The sequence below is a fragment of the Podarcis tiliguerta genome, assembly GCF_965153285.1.
Source record: "Podarcis tiliguerta genome assembly, chromosome: 11".
NCBI lineage: Eukaryota > Metazoa > Chordata > Lepidosauria > Squamata > Lacertidae > Podarcis > Podarcis tiliguerta.
In genome coordinates, this window is record NC_139544.1 from 12,977,921 (window position 1) to 13,002,539 (window position 24,619).

Genomic DNA, 24,619 nt, shown 5'->3' on the forward strand with positions numbered 1-24,619 from the left:
CCTCTGTCTGGTTCCCTGTAATCTCACTTCTCACAATGAGGGAACCACCAGAAGGCCCTCGGCGCTGGATCTCTGTGTCCGGGCTGAACGATGGGGGTGGAGACGCTCCTTCAGGTATACAGTACCGAGGCCATTTAGGGCTTTAAAGCACCAACACTTTGAATTGTGCTCCGAAACGTAGCCAATGTAGGTCTTTCAAGACAGGTGTTATGTGGTCTCAGCGGCCGCTCCCAGTCATCAGTCTAGCTGCCGCATTCTGTATTAGTTGCAGTTTCTGGGTCACCTTCAAAGGTCACCACATAGAACACACTGCAGTAGTCCAAGCAGGAGGTAACTAGAGCATGCACCACTCTGGTGAGACAGTCCGCGGGCAGGTAGGGGCTCAGCCTGCGTACCAGATGGAGCTGGTAGACAGCTGCCCAGGTCACAGAATTAACCTGTACCTCCATGGACAGCTGTGAGTCCAAAATGTCTCCCAGGCTGCGCACCTGGTCCTTCAGGGGCAAAGTTACCCCATTCAGGACCAGGGAATCCACCACACCCACCCGCCCCCTGTCTCCCAAAAACAGTACTTCTGTCTTGTCAGGATTCAACCCCAATCTGTTAGCCGCCAGCCATCCAATATTGGTAAGTTAAAGTGTTTGGTCACAGAAAAGAGCACAGATATACTGGGCATAATGGAAACTTGGTGGAGTGGAGACAACCAGTGGGACATTGTTCTCTCTGGACACAAACTATAAAGGGGGGAATAGGGAAGGGCATATTAAGAGGTGGTGTTACTCTGTACATCAAAGAGAACATTTAACTGAGGAGGTGATATTGGACATGAGTAATTTATTACGGAAGAACTACTATGGTCTCCTTGACCAAAAGGCTCAAGGTGATCTTTGAATGAGGAATCAATTAAATTGCAGCACCTCACAGCAATTCTGCAAAATATATACCAGGTACAGTATTGGCCCAAATATAAGCCACATCCACAAATAAGCTGCACCTTCAAAAGTCAAGGAGGGAACAGAAAAAAGGACAATACCTGAATATAAGCCACTCCCTTATAATTGGGTTACAGGCTGTGGTTGGTAGGATTGTAACTCCAAGCCAATTTAAGCCTTTGATCTCTAAGCCCACAAAAGTTACTGTACAATCGCTAAAATTGCAAATCGCTATTTAATTGCTACAATTCCACAGGCACTCTCACCCATAAATGGCAAATGAACAGTCTCAAGCTCGCAAATCAGCAAGAAAACATTTTTTGTTCCGTTTTACCGTATGCCTGTTTCAGCAGGGATATCGTAAAAGCCACTTTTTGTAAGGTCACGAATTTAAGACACACTTTAACTTTTCACGGTCGGAATTTGGAAAAAAAAAAGTGCAGCCCCCCACATCTTCTTTTTGTCCTGTCTGGTGTGTTTGTGTGTCTGTTATCAAGTGTGAGTGGGGTGAAGTATTATATACAGTCAAACCTCGGTCGTCGAACGTAATCCGTTCCGGAAGACTGTTTGGCTTCCGAAACGTCTGACAACTGAGGCGCGGCTTCCGATTGGTTGCAAGAACTTCTTGCACTCAAGTGGAAGCCGTGTCGGACGATTGGGTTTCAAAAAACATTAGAAAACTGGAACACTTACTTCTGGGTTTTCAGCATTCGGGAGCAGAAACGTACGATAACGGAGGTGTTCGGGACCCAAAGTTTGACTGTAATGATCTGAGAACATGTGAATATCTGCATTAAGGGGAACGGTTACAGGACTGTGACTTCATGCTGTAACTTGATGAAACTTATAAACAGCAAAAAAGAAGAGTTAGTGGTTAACAACCCATGTGCAGATTCTACTTGAGACTATTTATTTCAATGGGGGATTTTAGAATGCACTATAAAATTATGTATTACGGGAATATTCACTTTAAGGCATTGGTGTCCAAACATTTTTCAAAGAGGGCCAGATTTGATGAAGTGAAGGGCCATGAGGGCCGACCAAAGTTGTTGACCTTTTTTAGAATTGAAATTGTTCAGCTTTTTTTACCCCATAAGATTGAAGTTGTTGAGCTTTTTTTTAGGGTTGAAACAACATGCCTGCTTTAAGGAGATAGCTTCAACTCAAAGATTCAGCTATAGGAGCACAAGTAACTTCTGTTTCTGCAAAGGAATTGCCAATCTCCCCCATCCCATTTAACCTCCACCTCTGAAATTGTCTCAAGATCAGTGTCTGCAAATGTGCGAGAAGAGAATCAGTACCAAGCGCATTTTATTCATAGAACAGGATCACTGGAGCTGAAGTACTATTTACAAACATGATTTTCATGCCAATAGGCTAATCACACCTATTACTCACAGTGAATGAGATACCAAAATAAAGGGAGATATACACAAATTACTACTGTCTGATGTGCACAGGCAAAAGATGAGAAGACAGAAATAAAATTTAATAAATACAATGACCTGGAAACACTGAAATCCAGTAGCTGAATAAGAAAGCAGGCAACGTGTTCTTATGATGAGAAGCACCTCCTCCAATTATAGTTTTATGAAAAAGGTTGCTAGCAATACTACTAATAAATCAGTATGAATGTGATTTGATATAATTTCATCCCCTTTAATATAATATGAATTTTCTATGTGGTTTTTCCTCTGAAACTAGTTTCAGTAAGTACTACAATCTTTTTATGCTCAGCAACAATCAGAATTAACAAAGGCAACAAGCAAATACAAAGAAATGGGCAGGAGGTAGTTAAGTACCGGAAAAAGGCAATTTCCCCTGAGAAAAATAAATGTAATGGACAAATAATTTCCTTATATTAAAATCAGTAATAATTAAAAACACAAGTGTTCTGACAATGCCCAAAAGTTTCACTTTATCTAGTCAATGTTTTGACATCCTATCAGTAATCTTGGTGAAATAAGTAGAGACATTCCACACAGAATTTATATTATTTCTGCATCAATTAGACAGGCTCAGTCCCACTTAAGTGAATGTACTTAAGTGTGCATAACTGAGTGCAGGATCATATTAAATTACAACTTGCACATTAAGAATAGCATTTCAATTTTTTTAGAGACAAAACAAAATAAGGAGCTTTGTTTAACTGTCAGGAACTGCTCCAGTTTTTACTTTAAAAACTATAATGCATGAAATGATCTTCCTAGCAGATTCATCAGCCAGCAAAATGATAAACCCACTGTACCATATATAATCAATGTTCATATAGCTATATAGTTGAAGGTTAATTTTAATGAGCTCTTGCATTTCATATTGATCCGCTTTTACCACCATACAGCTAAAACGTAACCACATGCATGCCATGTTACTCTAACAGCAGACAATGCCACATGATAAGTTTCTTTGAAATACTTGAAATAAGTCATATTAATAAATTAAATCTTATTCTAGAAGGTAAGAATTACACAACGGGGGCAGTAGTAGTCTCACTCCAAAGGCTTAGCATTCAACTTTGGGTATCGGCCAAACAGTTTTAAACCAATGCTCGGAGGCAGTGGTTTAACTGATCTGGTTAAAAAGGATAAAACTGAATCCAGAGCAAGTTCTCTTTAACTGTTCTGAATAAGATTAGCAGCATAAAGTGCCCATGGGTTGTATTTCCCACCTTGGGAAGCAGGTGTTACTCAGGAGCAGCTTTTATCGCCTTTATCTGTCTACGAAGGCTACACCCCTTCCTGTAGAGAGGGATTTTGACGCACCAATCTGTGCTTTCATACCCTTTAGAGCAATCTACTGTAATGCACTTTATGCGTGGCTTGGATTGTCTTGTACGTTCATCTAGCACAAAACGTCACTAACGGCTCCTGTTGGATACAGGGCGGCAGGAACACAATTCATCCTATTCTACAGCAACTGCACTGGCTGTTAGCTTCCTGGCTGAATTCAAGCAGTGAGTTATTCCCCTTGAAATCCTCAATGCCCTGGGATGCATATTCTTTGAAAACAAATTCTCCCCATGTTAACCCAGTTCCTATATACGGTCTCCAAGTCAGACCCTGCTCTAAATACGCACCCCCCCCCATGCCCCCAAGATTAGGGAACAACTCATCTGAAGTGATATAGTTCTTACAGCTTTTCAGAGGACACAAAATTGACCTGCTCCAAAGAGATGTTGAGCAGGCATTTCTAGTTCTGTGCCTGCTGCTATTGTGTAACTTTTAAAAAGGATGTCGTTAGCTGAGACTTTTTATTAGCATTAGCAGCATTGTTTACGAAGTGAGATACAAACAGTCCACGTTGAACCATAAGTTCTAAATATATTTGAACTTAGGCACCTTCCTAATTAGGGCGCTGGGTGTTACATTATTCTAAGACGGTCTTTAGCAGGTTTCTAATATATATTTGTAGATAAATGTTTCACCACCAGTTACTTTCAGATGCAGAGCCACTATGGAAATAGCAGAGATCAAATATGGCAGCCCTATTTGAACTTTTCCGTGTCATATGTGAGAATGCGTACAGCGATGTTTCTGTGGGTCTTGATGACAAGGAATACATTTGTAAACATTAAATAGGATTTAATGAGATACATTTTTAAAGGAAACGTTTCAAATGAATATGCCATTCCTGCCCAGTTCTCATATTTACCAAATAGTCCGGGTCCTGATTATCTCAGGAAATGGGCCAACCTTCCCACCAGTTAACGGACATGAATAAGTTTAAAGATTAATGATTTGCAATGGGTCTATTACGGCGTTTCCGTGTGCGGCTCTGGCTCGCCAGAGCAGCGATGTCACGCTGGCCACGTGACCCGGAAGTGTCTTCGGACAGCGCTGGCCCTTGGCCTCTTGAGTGAGATGGGCGCACAACCCTAGAGTCTGTCAAGACTGGCCCGTACGGGCAGGGGTACCTTTACCTTTTTATTCTGAGTAGGACTCAGTTGAACGGAACCCCAAATGTAGAAATGATTTCTACAATGCTGCAAAAGAACTGCTTTTCACAATTTTCATTTTCCCCTTAGCTTATTTCATGTAGAACATCAACTGAAATGTGCTTCCACATGACACTTAGCTATGGCCCTAAGCAAACCTTCCGGTGACAACTTTGGAGTAGACATGTTTACTATCAAGCTATAATGGTGGTTATGATTTTTGTGTTTGTATAAGACAGTCCTTACCTTACAAATATTTTAACATTATTCTATGAGGCTCTTTATTCTACATTGACAATATGCATGCATGCACACTACTAGCCAAAAAGTAGCTCCAAGGTCCATTTGGCATCAGGCGTGAAAATACCACAATTCATGACCTATGTCGTGTTGCACTCAAATAGCTCTGAGAGGAAATCTAAGTTCAGCCTATTTTATTATTAAAATTGGATTAAAGCTGAACTTTAGCACAATGGTATTAACATAGCAAATCACCCTTTTACAACTGTGCAACACCACAATAAAGTTTCCAAATGGATTTCATATACCAACAGACTATATGAACCGCTGATCACCCAGTTGCTTTGCCGCATCAATTCAGCTAACTAATTTATACATTCAAGTAGAGAACAAGAATGGTATTTTTGATCTAAAGAAGGTTTCATTTAGAAACTTTATGCAGTCCATTTCACATGTTTGGGTGTGCAGAATTTTATTTTTTTGTTTCAACAGCAGAAGACTTGTACATCTGATGTTCTCTTCAGCTTTGTCTGCATTAGGCATTCAATATATTTATCTGATAAGGAATGCAATTCAAATATATGGAATAAAGTGCTGTATAACTCAATGACCTCGTAAATACACACAGAAGTTTTGAGAAATTGTTAAGGGTAAATATGCATCTGAATACATTATAGATCAAAGTATCGGTGGTTAACATTTACTTTCCTGGTTGCGATATTCCAGGTTCTGAGGCAAAAAAAAAACACAGCTGGAAAGTCTTTCCTGTAGTATGTGTATTTCATTTGTTTTTCTAAAGGCATATGTGCTGCTGTTGTTGTTGTTTTTTCTATTCTCCCTTGTAGCGAGGGGGTCTTTTTTCTTTAAAAGCAAGAAGACCTTCAATTCTGTCTTTTGTTGGAATAGTCTAGAATGAACAAAAATCATTCTCAGTGCCCACATTTAAAGTTAAGTCTCATTTTCACGCACCTTCACCCTCAAGAGCTGTCAAGTTCAATTCATAATATGCATTCAGAAAGCTAAGGAAACCTGCAGCTGTTATAAATCAATCACAATTCTCTGTAGTCACTCTTTTGCTGATTTAAACCAGTGGAAGGGCTAGCACATTGAGAGCAGTTCCCAATATGCTCTTTCTACACTAAGATTATCTTGATGAAGGAACATGCAAACACTTATTTTGCCATAAGCGTGAAGGCTGAGAAATGGCTTCCTAAATCTGGTACCTGCTGCAAAGTTAAGAACTTTCATGACTGTGAAATTTTCCAGACTTGACACAGAATGAGTTTTTACCTAAAAGAAGCTGATTTTGGCTCAACCCAGTACAAACAAAAGTTAGCCTCATTACTGAGCTTAGTTTAGGGGTAAATCTGCATGCATGGTAAAGGTGACAATGCCAGACTGCTATGGAATGAAAGAAGAACTCTGGCCAAGAAACTCCAGCTCATGACTGAAGTAAGCCTGAATGTATATTCTAGGGGTGCGCTCTGGCCAAAAAATTCAGATCTGTACCTGTCACTTCAGAATGCAGCCTAAGTCACTCTGTGCTCAGTCTATATTCCCAGTCACTCTGTGCTCTGTCTGATTCAAGTCATATTTTACATATGAGGCACCTTCTTCATTGAGATAAAAGGTCTGTTTCCCACCATGGAGAGCAAAAAAGAACTATGACATTTCCCCCTTCTGACAGATGTGGGTGGAATTTGCAGGCACTCCAGAATAGATTAAACCTGCCAAATGCATCAAATTTCATGGTGTGAGAGTAGGGCTCTTGTGCCTTTGACCAGAAAGAAATTCAACTATTTTAATCTTATTCTAGTACAGAATGTTTCACCTACATACACCCTGTCAGACAGCTTGTTACTTGTCTGTGACTCTTGATTTATTTTTGGCCTCCACCCCACCTGCAAGACAGAATAAAAACTGTCCATGCAAATTTGGTGGATGCAGCAGAGGTCCAATCTAATTTCTAGGCCCAGAAAATCCTGGTGACCATGCTAGTTGTGGAAATAGGGTGTCCAGCAACACTTGAGGTGCGCCATGTTGCCCTACCCAGCTTTAGTAACTTATGGGAATATTTACCATTCGTTTTAACAGGGAGACACTAAGTGTGTGATGCATCCATTCAGCATAATGCATAAACAATGTATCTATTATTCTCACAAAAATATTGAATGCTTGACAGGTATTTCCAGATCTGAATTAGCAAACATTAGCACTATCAATGGTAAATGTAAACTTTATATTAGGCCTATGAGAATGAAAATGCAACTCACTGACTACTTACATTTAGAAATGAAGAAATACAATCTTTGACACAGGTGGATATTTTTTTTTTCATTTTGGGGTTTTGTTTTTTTGCACAAATTTGAGGTACATACCTGAGCATAACAAGCTTCCTCAATTGCTAAACCGGTTAGCAGGTCCACCTATGAAACCGATACATGAAATGTAGTAAAAAGATTTTTACACCATAATCACTGCTGGTGACATTTAAAAAACAAATTATCAGAAAAAAGTAACAAAAGTAACTATCTTGAGAAACATTTCTACAGTATCTTAGGTCCAAATTTCATGTTTACATACAACGAGTTTGCACATACCAGGCTTTGGCATATTTGATCTTCATTGCAGGGTGACATTTTCCTTCAGCATTTTACTATTTTGAAATTACACAAGCGGGTATGGAAAAATGGCTAATTTTAGTGGAAGCTAAACATTTGACCCTGTGTTCTGGTTATTTTTTATGATCCTACATTATGTCTACTACATCCAATTTGGAGGTAAAATTGGTAAATTCAGTATTATTTTACAAAAACAGAAATTGTATTAGAAAAGCCCAGTGCCTGTCCAAGTTGTGCCAAGAGTGCATGAAATCTCAGGCACCCACACAGGGTCTGTGTCCCTTTGGAGAATGGAAGACACGACAGAGACGATCACGCTTTAAGAAATACGGTTTTATCCACATATTTACACCTTCAGTCTGCATGGAGGGGGTCCAGATCTTACATGGCCCAAAACATTGCAAGCAGCCCTTCCTTCTCCCTCGCCAAGATGGCTCTCCCCCTTCTTCCCTTCTTCCCAATAGCCCCTTGCCCTCTGCCAGAGCAGTTACCCTGGCAACCTTTCAAATCTCCAGTCTCTGTTCACACCTTGTCTTGTAAATGACTCACAATGGTTCTCTTAACAGCCCTAGTTTGACTAGGCTACCCAGGAATTCCTTTGCAGCTTATATTCTCTCTTCATATTGCAAATGGTTCCAAGCCCTAGCATTTATTAATTTTAGAGTTTAGGGGGACACCCTTCCCCCAGTTCTATAAATAAGGTTACCAGACGTCCCTGTTTCCCGGGGACAGTCCCCAGAGATACAGTTTTCTCAGCATTCACATGTACATAGCGAACAATAAGTGTCTCCGGAGTCATTGAAAGAAATCTGGTAACCTTACAATAACAACATAATGAAAACCTGAGCCCAGCAGTCCAGTGTTTATGAGCAGGTACCGCACAAAGGTAAGTGAGAGACAGTGAAATGTAATGCAACAAGAAGCAGTCTCCATTTAGACCCAGGGATATTTAAAAAGCAGTTTAGGAAATCAATTTGAGGGTTTGGGTTTCAAGAAAATCTTACAAATAACTGTGCTGAGCACATAAAAGTGTGTTTATGCACCGCAACATGATATCACAAAAGGCTTTGGAACAGAGTTCTTTTCATAGGTACCTTTATTTTAGATTTATTAAAAACTACTTTCTGTGAAAGTTAAGATAATGCTGCTACTTGGTGTTAATTCTTTTAATTTTTTATAATAGTTTTTATTAAACTGCCAATTTTACATTTCCAAATAAACATTTCACAAACTTTAAAAAACCCAATGACTTCCCTTCTTCTCTTTCCTTGGTTCGTTTTACATATCATACATCCCTGCATATTTTACTATAACCATTCAAAATCAGTTTTCCACTTTTACAGCCAAAAAAATTCTTTACGCTGTTGAATTTATCTTATTGCTGCCAGCGTTTTCAGCTGTACAGTTATTTTCCATATATTCAATAAACGTTTCTCAAGTCTTCTTTAAATGTATATTCTTCTTGCTCTCTTATTCTATATGTTTAGTCTGCAAGTTGGGCATATTCTGTCAACTTAAGGTGCCTATCCTCTTATTTGGGACCTCGCTCACTTTCCATTTGGGGGCTAACAAAACACGAGCCACAGTTGTTGCATACATACCGTATTTTTCGCTCCATAGGACGCACTTTTTCCCCTCCAAAAATGAAGGGGAAATGTGTGTGCGTCCTATGGAGCGAATGCAGGCTTTCGCTGAAGCCTGGAGAGTGAGAGGGGTCGGTGCGCATCGACCCCTCTCGCTCTCCAGGCTTCAGGAGAGCCCCAGCGCCAGCCCCACAAGGTCGGGGGACAGCGGGGAGGCAGAACGCCGCCATCCCGCTGTCCCCGGACCTGATCCGAAGGCTGGCGACGGGGAGAAGAGCGCTTCTCCCCGCTGCCTGCCCCGCAAGCTCCGGGGACAGCGGGGAGGCGCAGCGCGTCTTCCCGCTGTTCCCGGACCTGGTCTGAAGGCAGGCGGTGGGGAGAAGAGCGCTTCTCCCCGCTGCCTGCCCCGCAAACTCCGGGGACAGCGGGGAGGCGCAGCGCGTCTTCCCGCTGTTCCCGGACCTGCTCTGAAGGCAGGCGGTGGGGAGAAGAGCGCTTCTCCCCGCTGCCTGCCCGCAAGCTCCGGGGACAGCGGGGAGGCGCAGCGCGTCTTCCCGCTGTTCCCGGACCTGCTCTGAAGGCAGGCGGTGGGGAGAAGAGCGCTTCTCCCCGCTGCCTGCCCCGCAAGCTCCGGGGACAGCGGGGAGGCGCAGCGCGTCTTCCCGCTGTTCCCGGACCTGCTCTGAAGGCAGGCGGTGGGGAGAAGAGCGCTTCTCCCCGCTGCCTGCCTCGCAAGCTCCGGGGACAGCGGGGAGGCGCAGCGCGTCTTCCCGCTGTTCCCGGACCTGGTCTGAAGGCAGGCGGTGGGGAGAAGAGCGCTTCTCCCCGCTGCCTGCCTCGCAAGCTCCGGGGACAGCGGGGAGGCGCAGCGCGCTTCCCGCTGTTCCCGGACCTGGTCTGAAGGCAGGCGGTGGGGAGAAGAGCGCTTCTCGCTGCCGCCTGCCCCGCAAGCTCCAGGGACAGCGGGGAGGCGCAGCGCGTCTCTCCCACCTTGCTGGCACCCAGAAGCTTGGGGGGGGCTGAGCTCCGCACGCCCCAAGCTTCAGGATTAGTGCAGCGCTCCGCTAGCCGTGGGAGAGCCGCACGAAGCCGCACAGCTCTCCCACGGCTAGCGGAGACCTTGCCGGCACCCAGAAGCTTGGGGTGCGCTGAGCTCCGCACACCCCAAGCTTCGGGATTGGCGCAGCACCCCGCTAGCCGTGGAAGAGCCGCGCGGCTCTCCCACAGCTAGCAGAGACCTTGCCGGCACCCAGAAGCTTGGGGCGCGCTGAGCTCTGCACGCCCCAAGCTTCGGGATTGGTGCAGCGCACCTGGGGGGGAAATAAAAATTTTTTCCTTTATTTCCCCCCCAAAAAACTAGGTGCGTCCTAAGGTCCGGTGCGCCCTATGGTGCGAAAAATATGGTAAATAACCTTTTCTGACACCCAGGAACTTCAGTCTGGGTTATCCCCAACAAAAAGGACTCTGGTTAAACCTGAAGGCTGAAGATAGATGCATGTCAAAATTTGCCGCCAATCCCCAGGGTATGAGTGTGTAGGTCAGAATTAAAGTTGCTGCGAAGGTGGGCAGCGAGGAAGTGCCAAAACCTTCCATTTCAATGGATGTCAGAGACAATAAGCAACGCCCGCCAAAGAAAAATGATGGGAGAAGCAGTTTCAAAGGAAATGTTTGGCATACTTCCCTACCACTAATGCACTTGAAACAATTTCCCCACATCTGCTTTAACCAACATCAGATTGGGCTTCTGTCACATCTACTTTACCCCGTAATATAACTATAAGATTCCAGAGTTTGCTTTTTTCCTCTTTCATTCTGTGTCATGTCTATACTGCAAGGATGAGATCAGAGATCATCTTGCTTTTTATTTCTCTGGAAGCTGTTCTGGAAGCCTTTTTTTGCTGAAGAGCTGGGTAACATAAATGTTTTAAATAACTAAGCAGGCACGGACATGTTCTCTTACCTCCATTCCTTGATTGATGGCCAGTTTTGCAACTCTCATTGCTACTGGTCCCTAAAATTAAAAATATATTCAATTTAAGTTTTCCACATACAAAGGAGGATTTGTAATAAAAGAAAAATGGCTTAATGGCTCACTTTAGCATTCTCAGAATCTGATAGTACTATTGATTACTGTGAGAAGAGCCAGATTTTCACTACTCTGCCATACGTTTTGGAAAACACCACAAAACACAAGCACATTTTGGGGTAAGTGTTTGGGACCTCATAATTTTGGCATCTTGAGCTCAACAGTTCTACGTACTGGGTGTTTCTGCCATTCAATGAAGTGCTTTTTTATATCTCATGCCAGAGCACTGTATGAGGAAAATGAAACTAAATCCAAATATGATTTTCGGCCTGTAGGATAGTTTACACAAGCTCTTGTAAACATAAGAGCTGTAAGAACTGCTATCAAACATACCAATTTAACATTGCACAAACTCTTCCATTAGTGTTTCCACAACCATTATAATATATATAGCTAACACTCCTTCAGTAGTATTTGAAAACTGGCCTAGAGGTTGGCAATTGGATGGGACTGCACTCTCTTTGAAAAATCAAGTTCAGTGGTACTTTGGTTCTCAAATTTAATCCATTCCGGGAGTCCATTCGACTCCCTAAAAGGTTTGAAAACCAAGGCGTGGCTTCTGATTGGCTGCAGGAGCTTCCTGCACTCAATCAGAAGCTTCAGAAGTTGCATCGGATGTTCGGCTTCCGAAAAACGTTCGCAAACCGGAACACTCACTTCTGGATTTGTGGCGTTCAGGAGCCAATTTGTTCGGGAGCCAAGCCATTCGACTACCAAGGTACCACTGTACTTAGCTTCAGAGGTCTTCTGGACTCAGCACCATTGGTGGATGCTGGTGACTGCAAATGCCTTTTACTAGCTTGGGATATGACTCTAACTAGAAAAGGGGGAGGACTTTGCCTCAAAAACTCATGCCCAGCTTACCTCCAAACATGACTACTGTATTGTGCTTTATGTGAGGCTACCTTTAAATACACTTCCTTTGGTACAGAATGCAGCCAGCTGAAGGCTTTTCAAGGCAAAGTGTTTGGTTCATTGGTTACCTGTTCACTTTGGAGCCCAATTTCATGTATTGGCATTGTTGGTCAAATACCTGATTGGCACATGATAACCTACCTGTCATCATTGCAAATCAGCAGGGACAAGAGACAGGACCTTTTATATGGTGGCCCAGTATCTGTGGAATTCCTCCCAGAACCTTTATGTTTGGCTCCTTCCCTATTTAAACAGACTCCAAAGGCTTTTCAATTTTGACGTGTATTTAGATAGGGCAGGAAAGTACGGTAAGTTGCTGCTGTTAAAGTGTTTAATTGGTTTAATCTGGATTGTTAAACTGGACTAGTCTGTATTTTATGCTGCTAGTTAAGCTCAAGCACATACTGTTTTGTATTTGAATTGCTTTTATCATACAGCTTGTGAGTTGTGAGGCTATTTACTCTGAAAAGTGGCATAAATATCCTGAAATTAAAAAAAGGAAGTGAACGTTTATTTAGTTTAAAAACTAAACACTCTACCAGCTCATAAATTACAAGTGTATTAATCAATTCTATTATCTTGTAACTATCTTTCTCATTCTGGTTACTTTTAGTGCATAACATTCTATGAATCTCAGACGTCATTCTCACATCATCTCCCCCAATGTGTTCTTTCCATACATGATCTGAGCTATTCTTTGACCAAGTGGGCATGTTCCATGCCGTAACCTCCTATTTTCAGTTACTTTCAGCATTCATAATACCTTAGCACGGTGCACTGCATGCCTTTTTAGATTGCACAAGTTTGCCGCGATAGCAAAGTTTCATTAAACACTATCAGACAGGAAGGAGCATAAAGCAAGCCACAGATTTGGAAATTACTTCCTACAACCAGCATTAGCCAGAATCAAGTGTAACTGCTTGTCTCAGTGGGACAAAAACTGTTAGATGTACTCATTACAGATCCAGGTTATTCTACAAATGCTTTTGAGCACACTGGTTGATTAACACAGTTGGACAAATACAGGAAACAATGGCTTGGTTTGCACATCATGGTAAGCCAAACTATGGTCTATCGCAACACACAAACTTACAGGCTCTCAGGGAGAAGCTTGCAGCCACTTTGCTCGTCCAATTTTTACTTCCATGACATGCTGAGTGGTTTGGTTTTAGCATGCTGTTTTTAACCTCGGCTTGTGGTTAAGCTCTCTCCTCGCTAACCACAAGCTATAGATCAAAACAGGTTACGAGCGAATTGGACAAACAGAAGAAACTGGGAAATGTCAGTATACTATCAAATGAACCCTTTACTTTGGTTTCAGCATTGGCAAAGCATTACTAAAGTGACGTAAAGAGCAACTACCATTATTTGAATTGTGAATGGGATGTATCTGGTGGAAAACAACTGGTAGATATAGCAAAATTGATAATGCAGAGGAATCCTTAAATGTGCTCTCTTGAGTCATGTGAATTATAGTAGAATTTTCAACCACAATGCCATTCTGTACAGCAAGACCAGAAAGTAACGAAATAGACAATTCATTATAAATATGTATAAAATACATTTTTTAAAGAATATGTAAAGCTACATACCTAAACACATTTACATGCATGCAAATCCCATCAGTTAATGGAATTTGCTTGTGTTTAGAATTTGAGCCTCCAATTACAAAGTGCCTGTTCAATACTTTTTGTTCATGCAGAGAATCTGTAGATTTTAGTTTGGAAAACTGAATAGGAAATTCTAGAGACAAAGAAATAACAAAAAATTGCCATAGTGAGAATTCTACTGACAGCCTCATAGAAACAAACACGGCTAGGCATGGATAACATGCATGGAAGGTTTAAACATAACAGTAATCTTTAAAATTTAGCCTTAAACTTTGTAAGAGTTACAACAAACAAAAATACATATGGATTTAAAACACAGGTATAATAATGGCAGAAGGAGGAAATGCTTAAGAAAGTTCTCAAGTAGTACCATGAGGAACTGATAAATTTGGGCTTCTGTTTGTTTAATAATTATGGTATTTAATTATAGTTTGTAGCAATCACATTTTTAGCTTTCCCCCAGTTCTTTTCTCCACTCCACTTCAATGAAAAGTAATTGCTCATTTAAACAACTCTCTCAATTTGGATTGTACCTGAGGTAAAAATTCTTTTGCCAGAGCTAACGCCTTTCTATAAGCAGCATCTCCTGCCTCATTCTGTTCCACGGCGTGACCGACTAATCCTATTGATTTTGCTTCTTCACCATCAACTACACGTGCAGAAAAGATAAGTTCTTTTGCCAAAGATACTCCAATTGTGCGTGGTAGCCTTTGCGTCCCTCCTGTGGTTTAGGAAAAACAAAAGAGGAAGTGCAAACGTTGATTCTGCAGTAATTTAGCTTAACCAAGTATTGCCACTAACAAACATTTATACCCCACATCGGGCACTATAAGGGTTATCAGAATGGCGTACAATAATTAAAAGGAACCCAGCTACACATTACACTCAACTGGCCAAACTTCATCCGTCCACTTTCACCAGCCAACAGGTACCCGCTCTCAGATTTCCAAAAATACTTAAAATATACAAAAATCTGTGAAACAGGCGCAGCTTGCAGTCTAGACTATTGTTACCTATACAGGAACAAGAAGTTGAAAATCATGTTGTTCTGTCAAAATGGTAAATGAGCCTTTATATTACTGGAAACAAAATATATTTGCAATGGAAGGAGGCCTCCCTAGAACGGTATGCATAATAATTCATGAAATTTCCAAGGGGAGGAATTTTAAGTACAGAAATAGTTGGTGATGTTGCAGGTCATTTGAACCTGGTTCAAAGCAAACTTCACAGGTTCAGAAGTCCTGCCTCATGGCCTGAGTACACACAGGATATGCTTGATCTCTTCAAGGATTCTGTCTATGCTCTCAGTCTGAACAAACGAAGAAGTATCCAACAAAATGGGCAAGATGCCCCTATGACACCAAGCAGAAGCAAATCAGCATTCGAAGAGAAGCTCAAGCCAATGGAATCTTTAGCCACAAAATCTCCTAGCCTCATTCTTGAATCTCCCTATATGTGTGGAATGGCAATGCCCAGCTCTTCTATCAGGTCACAACTACCCAGCAACCAACATCCTAGCACAGATTTTTTTTTTTAAAGAAAGCAAACAAAATACAAAGACACTGATGTGGTACCAGAATAAATACCTATGGATTAATTCACCTATTCATTTTTAATACATTAAGCAGCTCTCTCATCAATAATTAAGAGAAACACAGAAGCTGGTATTTGGCCCAACAGATACAGGTGCAAATTCTAGTTATTATTAAGCAACAGGCCAGTAAGCCTTCTAAAGAGTCATATCAGCTTCAATCAAGCACAATCTGATAGTGTATCTGCTGCATGATCTGCAGTGATAATGTATAAAAAGTGTGTACTTCCTGCCAACCGCAATCAGAAAAAGGAAGTTACACCCAGTATAGAAAGTAACTACAGTACTTAGAATAGACAATCCATCAAGATATTGCAGATGAGTACTGTTAATTTTTTAATAGTGCGACATTACTGAATGGAATAGGAAGGCTATATTTCTTTAAAACAATGCTACTTTATTTTTAAACCTAAAAGTGCAAGTTTCCAATTGTGGCAAACATTTGTATTGCCTCAGCATGACAATTAGGTTTCCACTAATTCTTAATCCACTAAATAGTCAATTAGGATAAGTACGGAAATAAAAGAAGCAGTGGACATCCAAATCCTCTGCACCATTGCCATTTAGAGGTTGGGGGAATATTATTGTTGAGTTCCATCTCAAGAAACAATGGAGTTGGATAATAATCTTTTAACTGTAACTGGCCCAGCCAATTAATCAAATATTTACCCCAACATCCCTCAACATTTTAACCATTTTAAACTTCTTTCCTTCCTCCCAGAACAGCGCAGGTTGGAAAAACAGGACCCAACCCCCCCGTAATATTCACTTGTGGCTTGGAAACTGGTACCAAGCACGCTGCAAACTCCTCTCTCCTTTTCATTCCTTTTTTTCCTACAAAGCAGAAAGCACTTTTGCAGACTAGGACAGTCCCACGTTCTTCCAGTTCCTGTAGTACCTCCATGGCAGTTCTCAGGTGGGAGTTCTGATGGACACACTCCCAGCCCAGATTGTGGCAAATCCTTTAGTAAGGTTTGCAATATTGCAGTCACTGTAGAGTTCGTACTGACACTGGAAAGTCCTAGAGTAGGCAGATTACAGATTTTTAGGGCAGGGTGGCTAACCTGTGTCCCTCCAGCTGTTGCTGAACCACAATCCTATCACTCCTGAGTATTGGCCATGCTGGCCTGGGCGACAAGTGTTGTAATTCAGCAACAAATGGAAAGCCACTGGTTAACCACTCCCCAGGCACTCTGGTCTAAGGGAAGCCTTATGCTTTTGTGTATGTAGGAAGATACTGGCATCTGGGCACTCAACTCTTTCACAAGTCTGGGCTCCATCATGCTAATTTTCACCAAATACGTATATGAACAGTTTTTAAGCACCTCAAATTATTCTCCATGAAAGTAAACCTAAATCTAATCCTGACCAGAAGTTAAGGCACATTAAGGAGAAAAGCACAGTAGGGCATACAACTAAAGACAGCTATTCAAAAATAAATCAAAAGTTAAAGCAGTACAGTGGTACCTCGGGTTACATACGCTTCAGGTTACAGACTCCACCAACCTAGAAATAGGGCTTCAGGTTAAGAACTTTGCTTCAGGATGAGAACAGAAATCGTGCTCCGGTGGCACGGCAGCAGCAGGAGACCCCATCAGCTAAAGTGGTGCTTCAGGTTAAGAACAGTTTCAGGTTAAATATGGACCTCTGGAACGAATTAAGTACTTAACCTGAGGTACCATTGTACAAGTTATAATTCAAGTAAAAAGTACAACTAAGAAATTCGTAGCTACGGAATAAACAACATATTGTATTTCTTCTACTCATAGTACCACTATGTCATAGTTGCGATATCCCCTAGCCTCAGCACCCAAAGCAGCGGAACCAGTACTGCTGCTCTAAATCCACCTCTGATATGTACCATGCTAATTAATACAATGAGTGGTGAGGAACTCAAGGCAATTCCACAAGGTAGGTTGTGTTCAATACAGTATTGTGCTCAATACAGTATTTTGTTCAATACAGTATTGTGTAATTTATGGCTTTCCAACCACTCTTAATACTGCATCTATACGTTTAAAAAAGCATCAAGAACACTTTCCCAAGATAAATATAGTGAGAGCATAAATCTTATGCATCACTAACAATAATTTTGCTCTAATCAAGCAGCTGGCTGCTTTTTATAAGCTGCCATAAGAATGATTCTTTCATAAGACTCAAATACCCTATGTAGAGTATACAAAGATGGAACATAATCAGCTAACAAGACGACTATTTCCAGACATGTAGCAATGATGGACTGCAATTAGTAACAGGCCAATGGTTAAATTATTTCTAGGGCACTTGGTGTTATGTTCATGAAATAAGAAGTGGCCTTGCTGCATCATTATTTCTATGACTGTGTGTTTTGACCACCAAATAAATCTCATAGCTTGGACCAGCGCCCCAAACCAGTGACCTACTTTCAATGGGGTGGGAAAAGAACGGAAAATCGTCCTATGAGAATAGATTAGCTGAAAGTCTTCATGTAGCAGAATACTAGCATCCTGTAAGCAGCTGTTGAACCACACACACACACACACACACACACACACACACACACAAAAGCTTTCTATTCTAATTGATCACTTAGAAAAAGCTATTTTATACTATTTTCACATTCTAACATACAGCCTCAAAAATCAATGATTCAAATTTTTACTTTTAGGGACAATAACTTGTTTAAAATACTTTTCTATAATCCAATTTTGGAGTCTAAACCCATTTTTTTACAAAAGCACAAAAATTGCTTTACTGAGAAAAAGTTTTAGAAAAATAATAATTAAGTCCACTGTTCTCAAGACATCTGTGGGAATAGCATGGTGAATAATATGAACACAGGCATCTGTCCATAATGACAGATCTGCGAACATTAAGGAATAACATATCATTTAAGAGATGCTGCTGATATAATTCAAGCAGAAACAAGTCCGACTAGCTGGTCTTACTTTACTCAAGAAGTTGACATTTACTAGTATACAGATAAGCACACAGCAGTTTGAAAAATGTTTCACTTTACTTTTTACACACAAATGTGTAGAAATAAACCCTTATTCAAAAGCTTCATAATCAGGATGTTACAAATATTACCTTGGCTTGCCAGCTAACCTCCAAATGTGGTTTCCACCAATTGCTTCCCATCACCCCCACCCCCGCCATCATCTGCCATTTCCATAGGCTTGGGTGGGGTTGGGGCTTGCTTTCATTTGGGAGGTAGAAAAGACTATCAATAGGAACAAATCATTATGTTTCTTACTCCCCCCCCCCCCGAAATCTCAGCAAATGCACATTAAGAGCCTGCCTTTCTCCCCAATCCTCCTGCATGCACAGAGGCTAAATTCTTTCACATTTGGTTTAAGAGTAGTACATGAAGACTTCTGCTGTATCTTACTTACTCTAACCACAGTGCAAGCAAGAGTTTGGAAAAGGAAATACCGTATTTTTCACTCTATAAGACGCACCAGACCACAAGACACACCTAGTTTTTGGAGGAGGAAAACAAGAAAAAAAATATTCTGAATCTCAAAAGCCAGAACAGCAAGAGGGATCGCTGTACAGTGAAAGCAGCAATCCCTCTTGCTGTTCTGGCTTCTGGGATAGCTGTGCAGTCTGCATTTGCTCCATAAGACGCACACACATTTCCCCTTACTCTTTAGGAGGAAAAAAGTGAGTCTTATAGAGCAAAAGATATGGTATATACTGCCAGATGTCCTTCTTGCCAGAAGGCCAGAAGCATTTACAGATTAACAGTCTCTCACTTACAAAGTACAACTCATATCTAAAAGTTTTTCTAGATAATGTATTAAAAATATTTATATACCACTTTTCTATAAATATATATATACAAAGTGGTTTACAACTTCAGCATATATTGACCCTAGTTCACACATACCAAGTGACAGATCAAAATACTATGCATTAGATTAGGCTTTGAAAACCAAGATTTTAATATTGTTCTCCAATATTCATATTGTGTCTCTGATGCATCAGCTCTAGAAATATTTATCAAGCGAATTACAAAGAGATTCATTTGAATTAAGTCTTATTTTAACTACTTCTTTAAAAAAAGGATGTACAAACCACAGTTCTCTGTAATTTACAGAAGCAGAACTAATCCACCTGTTTCTATTAACAATGTGCATACTTAGTTTAATTACTTGGAAACCAGGGTGGCTGTTCAAACATCTGCTTTCTACACTATTAACAATTTCCCTGGAGGCTATTTATTTAAAAAGAAACATAAAATAATTATTACCTAATATTTTAAATTCAAACAAAACCAAATATTCAGCAGACTGGCAAAGCTGAGAAACAACATTTTATTGCAAAAATAAGCCCTTATATAAATCTCAGATTCTGATGCCAGAATCTACAGTTAATTGGATCTTGCACAGAAATATGCAAACTTCAATTTGATAATACAGATTTTTGTTATTATCTGAAAATGAAAAATTAAGATCTCAAACTCTTCATAGGTCAGGTTGATAAATGTAAAATGCCACACACTTCAGTTGTAGTAGGGAGAAGAGAAATGTTTCCAAATTTTTCTACATACATACATATATATATATATACACACACACACACACAACAGAAGCACGCTCCCTCTCTCTCTTACATTTAGCCAATAAAACTAAACAGGATTATAACTGACTTAATGCTTCTTCAAACTGTAGTAAGATGACAATAGTCAGTGATTCTATAAAGCAGCTGGTACCACACCTTTAATATTGACAACAACTAGCCACCAGTAATGGACATCTATGCAGCCAAAGGGAATAATAATCAGAAAAACACAGAACCCTGATAAGTGCTTACATGCCCAGGATTCCACTGATCATCTCTCTCTAGTGAATTTCCATTCTTCACTTCAAAAACTAGTTCTCCTTCCCCCTAAAACTGATTTAAATATAAAGAATTTTCGTCTACAACATCTTATGGGAGCAGGTGGCGCTGTGGTCTAAACCACTGAGCCTCTGGGGCTTGCCAATCGGAAGGTTGGCGGTTCGAATCCAAGCAACAGGGATGTTAAAAAAATGTGTGATAAAAACTTAACCTATCCTGGGGCTGAACAGCACGTCCTAAGCATCACTCTCTGGAAATGACCATCTGAGTAGGACCCGGACCACCACAAAGCAGTGCCACCCAGCCCTAACTCAGCGAACTGCTCCAGAAATATACCCTGGTTGTATCAAAAGCTGCTGAGAGGCAGAGGAAAATTAACAGGGACACATATTCCCTGTCTTTCTCCTAACATAGGTCATCCTACGAGGCGACCAGTTAGTTTCTGTGTAAAATATAAGCTGATTTCTAAAACCTTGCTTAAACACCCCAGAGATAGTTTCGATGTGTTTCAAAGGATATTAAAAGAAATACATTTTAATTTTTAAAAGGTTTAATTTACCAACAAAACCAAAGACACACATAACAACCGAAGCTTATTATATTACTATGAGAAGATTTCATACCTGCACCAGGAATGATAGCTAACTTCGTTTCAACAAGACCCATTTTTGCAGAAGTAGCTTAAAACAAACAAACAAATAAACAGACCAATGTTAGTTCTTATAAAATTTGCATGTGGCTTTAGAAAAAAGAAGCCTATACGAAATAAGCGGTTGATGCACTGAATCTGCTTTTTTTAAAAAAAAATATTTAAAGAAGCATTTATATATTTTTATGTATAAAAAATTACAGCGAAGGCACCTGCCTGATATCAATAGGCAGGAACTTCCTAATATGCATACATTACACCATGCTGAATAAATATGCTTGTAAGTTGGAAGCGTCTTGTGAAATACACTTTATATTTTCTTTTTAAACATCAGTGCTGACAGACAGGATGTATTTTGTTCATTAGTCCAGGCTTCTTCAATACAGGAAGAGTGCAATCCCATATATACGTACAACTACTCAGGATTGTTTGGACTAGAGGACAATATGTATAGCAAGCTAGAAGGCAGATGTGCTTGACAAGTGAACCAAGTGAAACACATATGACATGGGCAGGATGCAGAAGACTAGCTAACAGGACAGTAATAATCTCCATCATAAGAGAGAAGCATGGCTATGTATTTTGCATCCTATTCAGGATCTGTTAAGAGAAGAGTGTTTGCCATGATCTTTTGGCAGCCAGTGTAACATGTTAAAAGTAGGTTAACTTTAAATCCCCACCCAGCTGTAATGGTGACTAGGTAGCCTTGAGCAACACATTGCTTCTCAACCTAATGTACTTTCACATTATAGTTGTGAGAAATGGAGGGGAAGAAATCTCTTTAATAAATAAAACTGTGTGTGAATAAAATGGGACAATCCCACTTATTTTGTGCTCCTTGACAGGAAGAGTCCAGGGATCCAGATATAATTCTGGTAATTCTATTATTCTTGAATAGTATAAAAAGGGCAGGATCAGTGATTATATTTTTAAAAGTCAAGGGATACGCCTTAATGATTACATTTGTAGTCTTCCCTAATCTGCAAGTTTAGAGCAGTTTATAGAACTGTCTAAGAACCAAGTATCTCTAACTGTTATCAAAGGACTTACAATCAACTAATTATAAAAGGACACAAAAGAAGCCAAAACAATGAAAGGAGTACAGGTAACTCACAACTTACTTACTTAACATATGCACTTGCAGTTTTATGTGCATTGCCAAAAAAGTATATATATTTTAATGATGCAAAAATGGTATGCCAGGGGGATGGAGAAAGGGACCATTTTTAGCTGGTGAAGCAGGAACAGCTAGCAGTATTGGTGCTGTTTTCATTGTTCTTTCTCCTCTCATGAATTACAGGGAAACACTAAGAGCACTTTCAGCTTAATCTTGTGCGTGCCTACTCAGAAACAAGCCCCAAGTAGTTCAATGGAACTTATTCCATGTACAGGACTGCAGTCTCATTGGGTTTCCCCCCACAACTAAGTAATATGTGGCAATTCAGGTAGACAACTGCCTGGGAAAGGCTTTCCAGCCAGCATCTTATGCTGAAATGCTATAACCTTTTATATCGGAATTAGTCCAATTGAATTCAGTGGGACTTATTCCCATATAGACATATACAGGATTGCACCATTAAGCCTGCCCCCCTTATCCTCTAACTAGCTTGTTACCTACAGTGCCAAAAGTTACCAACCACAGTGAGTTTATCTACTCCAGATGCTCTCCAAAGAGTAAGAACCTAATGAAAGGGCAACCTTTAACAAAGCGAGAGAAAAACGCTAAGCTTAAGAACTGCATCATCTTAATGTTCAAAATTACGTAAAATTAATTCAGTATTGAAAAAACAAGCTCTCCTTGGTAACAATTAAACAAACCTCCTACAATATTGAGTGTTAACTGTAAAAAAAGAGAAAGCCTTACCTGCCACTCTTATGTCACAGGCTAAAGCTAATTCTAGGCCGCCACCTAATGCAATGCCATCTATTGCAGCAATAGTTGGTACTGGAAGGTTAGCTGAAAGGTAAAACAACAATTAACAAAACAAAGATATGGAATTATTTGCATAATGCACTTCATTCATCCCCCAAGGCAATTTTTTCGTAACACAAAGTTGATTCAGTGAAAAAATGTTTCTGTAGGCAAATTATGCAGCCTGTTTTTTCTATACAGTATCTCAATTGTAATCTAAACTCTGACCACAAAGACATTCAGAATGCTAACAGCAACGCAACACTGAATGGTAGGATGATTTCAAACTTCAAGGTAAGTGAATGTGCAGTATTCAGTTGACTCTGCTTTTCACCATAATAAGCAACAGCTGCAACTACAGAAGGATGATCAGTTTGTTTCCAGTCTGTGTCAGTTTCGCACATGTTCATTCATAAGTTCATCGCATCCCATTTCAGCATCAAACTGCCTTTGTTTAAAAACTACACAAAATTTGCATTATTTCATGATACACATTTTGATACTTTTTAAAGAAAAGAACTGTATCATAAAGTTCGGAGATATGTAAAAACCAAAGGAAAAAAATGTTCCAATCTGCCATATATCCAGGAAGAGTAAATCATGTCAGCTCACTTCAAAATCCAGAACAAACAAAATCCTTGAGCATTCCTATGAAACAGTTGCTGGATCTGTTAATACACTGGTGAGGATGTAACTGAGAAGTTGCCTACTTGTAACATAGGAGAGGCTACGTAGCCAAATCCCAAGGTTTGCAAAAATACAGTGGTACCCCGCAAGACGAATGCCTCGCAAGACGGAAAACCCGCTAGACGAAAGGATTTTCCGTTTTTTGATGCGCTTCGCAGGACGAATTTCCCTATGGGCTTGCTTCGCAAGACGAAAATGTCTTGCGAGTCTTGAGATTTTTTTTCGCTCCCCACCCCCTTTTTCTAAGCCGCTAAACTGCTAATAGCCTTTTAGCAGCTAATCCGCTAATCCCTTAAGCCTTTAATAGCCGCTAATAGCCGCTAAACCGCTAATAGCGCTAATCCGCTAATAGGGTTGCTTCGCAAGACGAAAAAACCGCTAGATGAAGAGACTCGCAGAACGAATTAATTTCGTCTTGCGAGGCACCACTGTAGTTTGTTAATAATGGTCTCTTAAAAATCAAAGTTGGTAAAGCCAGCTACTATTGATTTTATATCGTTACTGGAAAAACCATGACTTTGAGCTGAAAAGAATAACTTCCTTTGCAATTTAATTTCACAAAAACTTGGGTTTGCTCCTTTAGGTGGGGAAGAGGACAAAACTTAGCTTGTTCAGTAAACTCACAATACATAATCATTTATTTAAAAAAGATAAATGAATTATATTTTAAATTAGAAGCAGCAGTAAATCAAAGTCATGTCTGGAAAACAGTCCAATGTTCCATGACAGATTTCAATCTGTTAAGTATTTTACAGTGTTAATCCTCATTGATAGAAATATTTCACAAAAGGGAGTATATTCGCAATCCAGTACTACTCACCTTATTTTTTAAGTTAGATACACACACACACACACACACACAGAGAGAGAGAGAGAGAGAGAGAGAGAGACTATTAACAAAGGAATGTTTCTGCAGTCACAGCTAGCTGCCTTTACACCTTCAACCACATCCTCTGCATCAGCAGGAGAGGTTAAAACTGATCCAAATAATCAGGAAATTGAAATCTCAAACTGACACTACGTATAGCAAATTTT

At 40.3% G+C, this 24,619-nt stretch overlaps 1 protein-coding gene across 2 annotated transcripts in view; it reads right to left on the bottom strand.

Moving 5' to 3' along the window:
• Positions 1 to 2,400: 2,400 nt before the first annotated feature.
• AUH (AU RNA binding methylglutaconyl-CoA hydratase) overlaps positions 2,401 to 24,619 on the bottom strand; it is a 33,499-nt gene continuing 11,280 nt past the window's right edge. Inside the window, exons 5-12 of one of the 2 annotated variants that reach the window (XM_083404277.1) lie at positions 22,850 to 22,942; positions 20,960 to 21,016; positions 14,455 to 14,642; positions 13,904 to 14,054; positions 11,271 to 11,321; positions 7,485 to 7,532; positions 4,852 to 6,013; positions 2,401 to 4,680 (exon numbers count right to left, since the gene is read on the bottom strand). In XM_083404277.1, coding sequence (XP_083260403.1) covers positions 14,028 to 14,054; positions 14,455 to 14,642; positions 20,960 to 21,016; positions 22,850 to 22,942 — 365 coding nt within the window. In that variant the 3' untranslated portion in view covers positions 2,401 to 4,680; positions 4,852 to 6,013; positions 7,485 to 7,532; positions 11,271 to 11,321; positions 13,904 to 14,027. The remainder of the gene's footprint in view (positions 4,681 to 4,851; positions 6,014 to 7,484; positions 7,533 to 11,270; positions 11,322 to 13,903; positions 14,055 to 14,454; positions 14,643 to 20,959; positions 21,017 to 22,849; positions 22,943 to 24,619) is intronic. The other variant, XM_083404276.1, reaches the window with a different exon arrangement.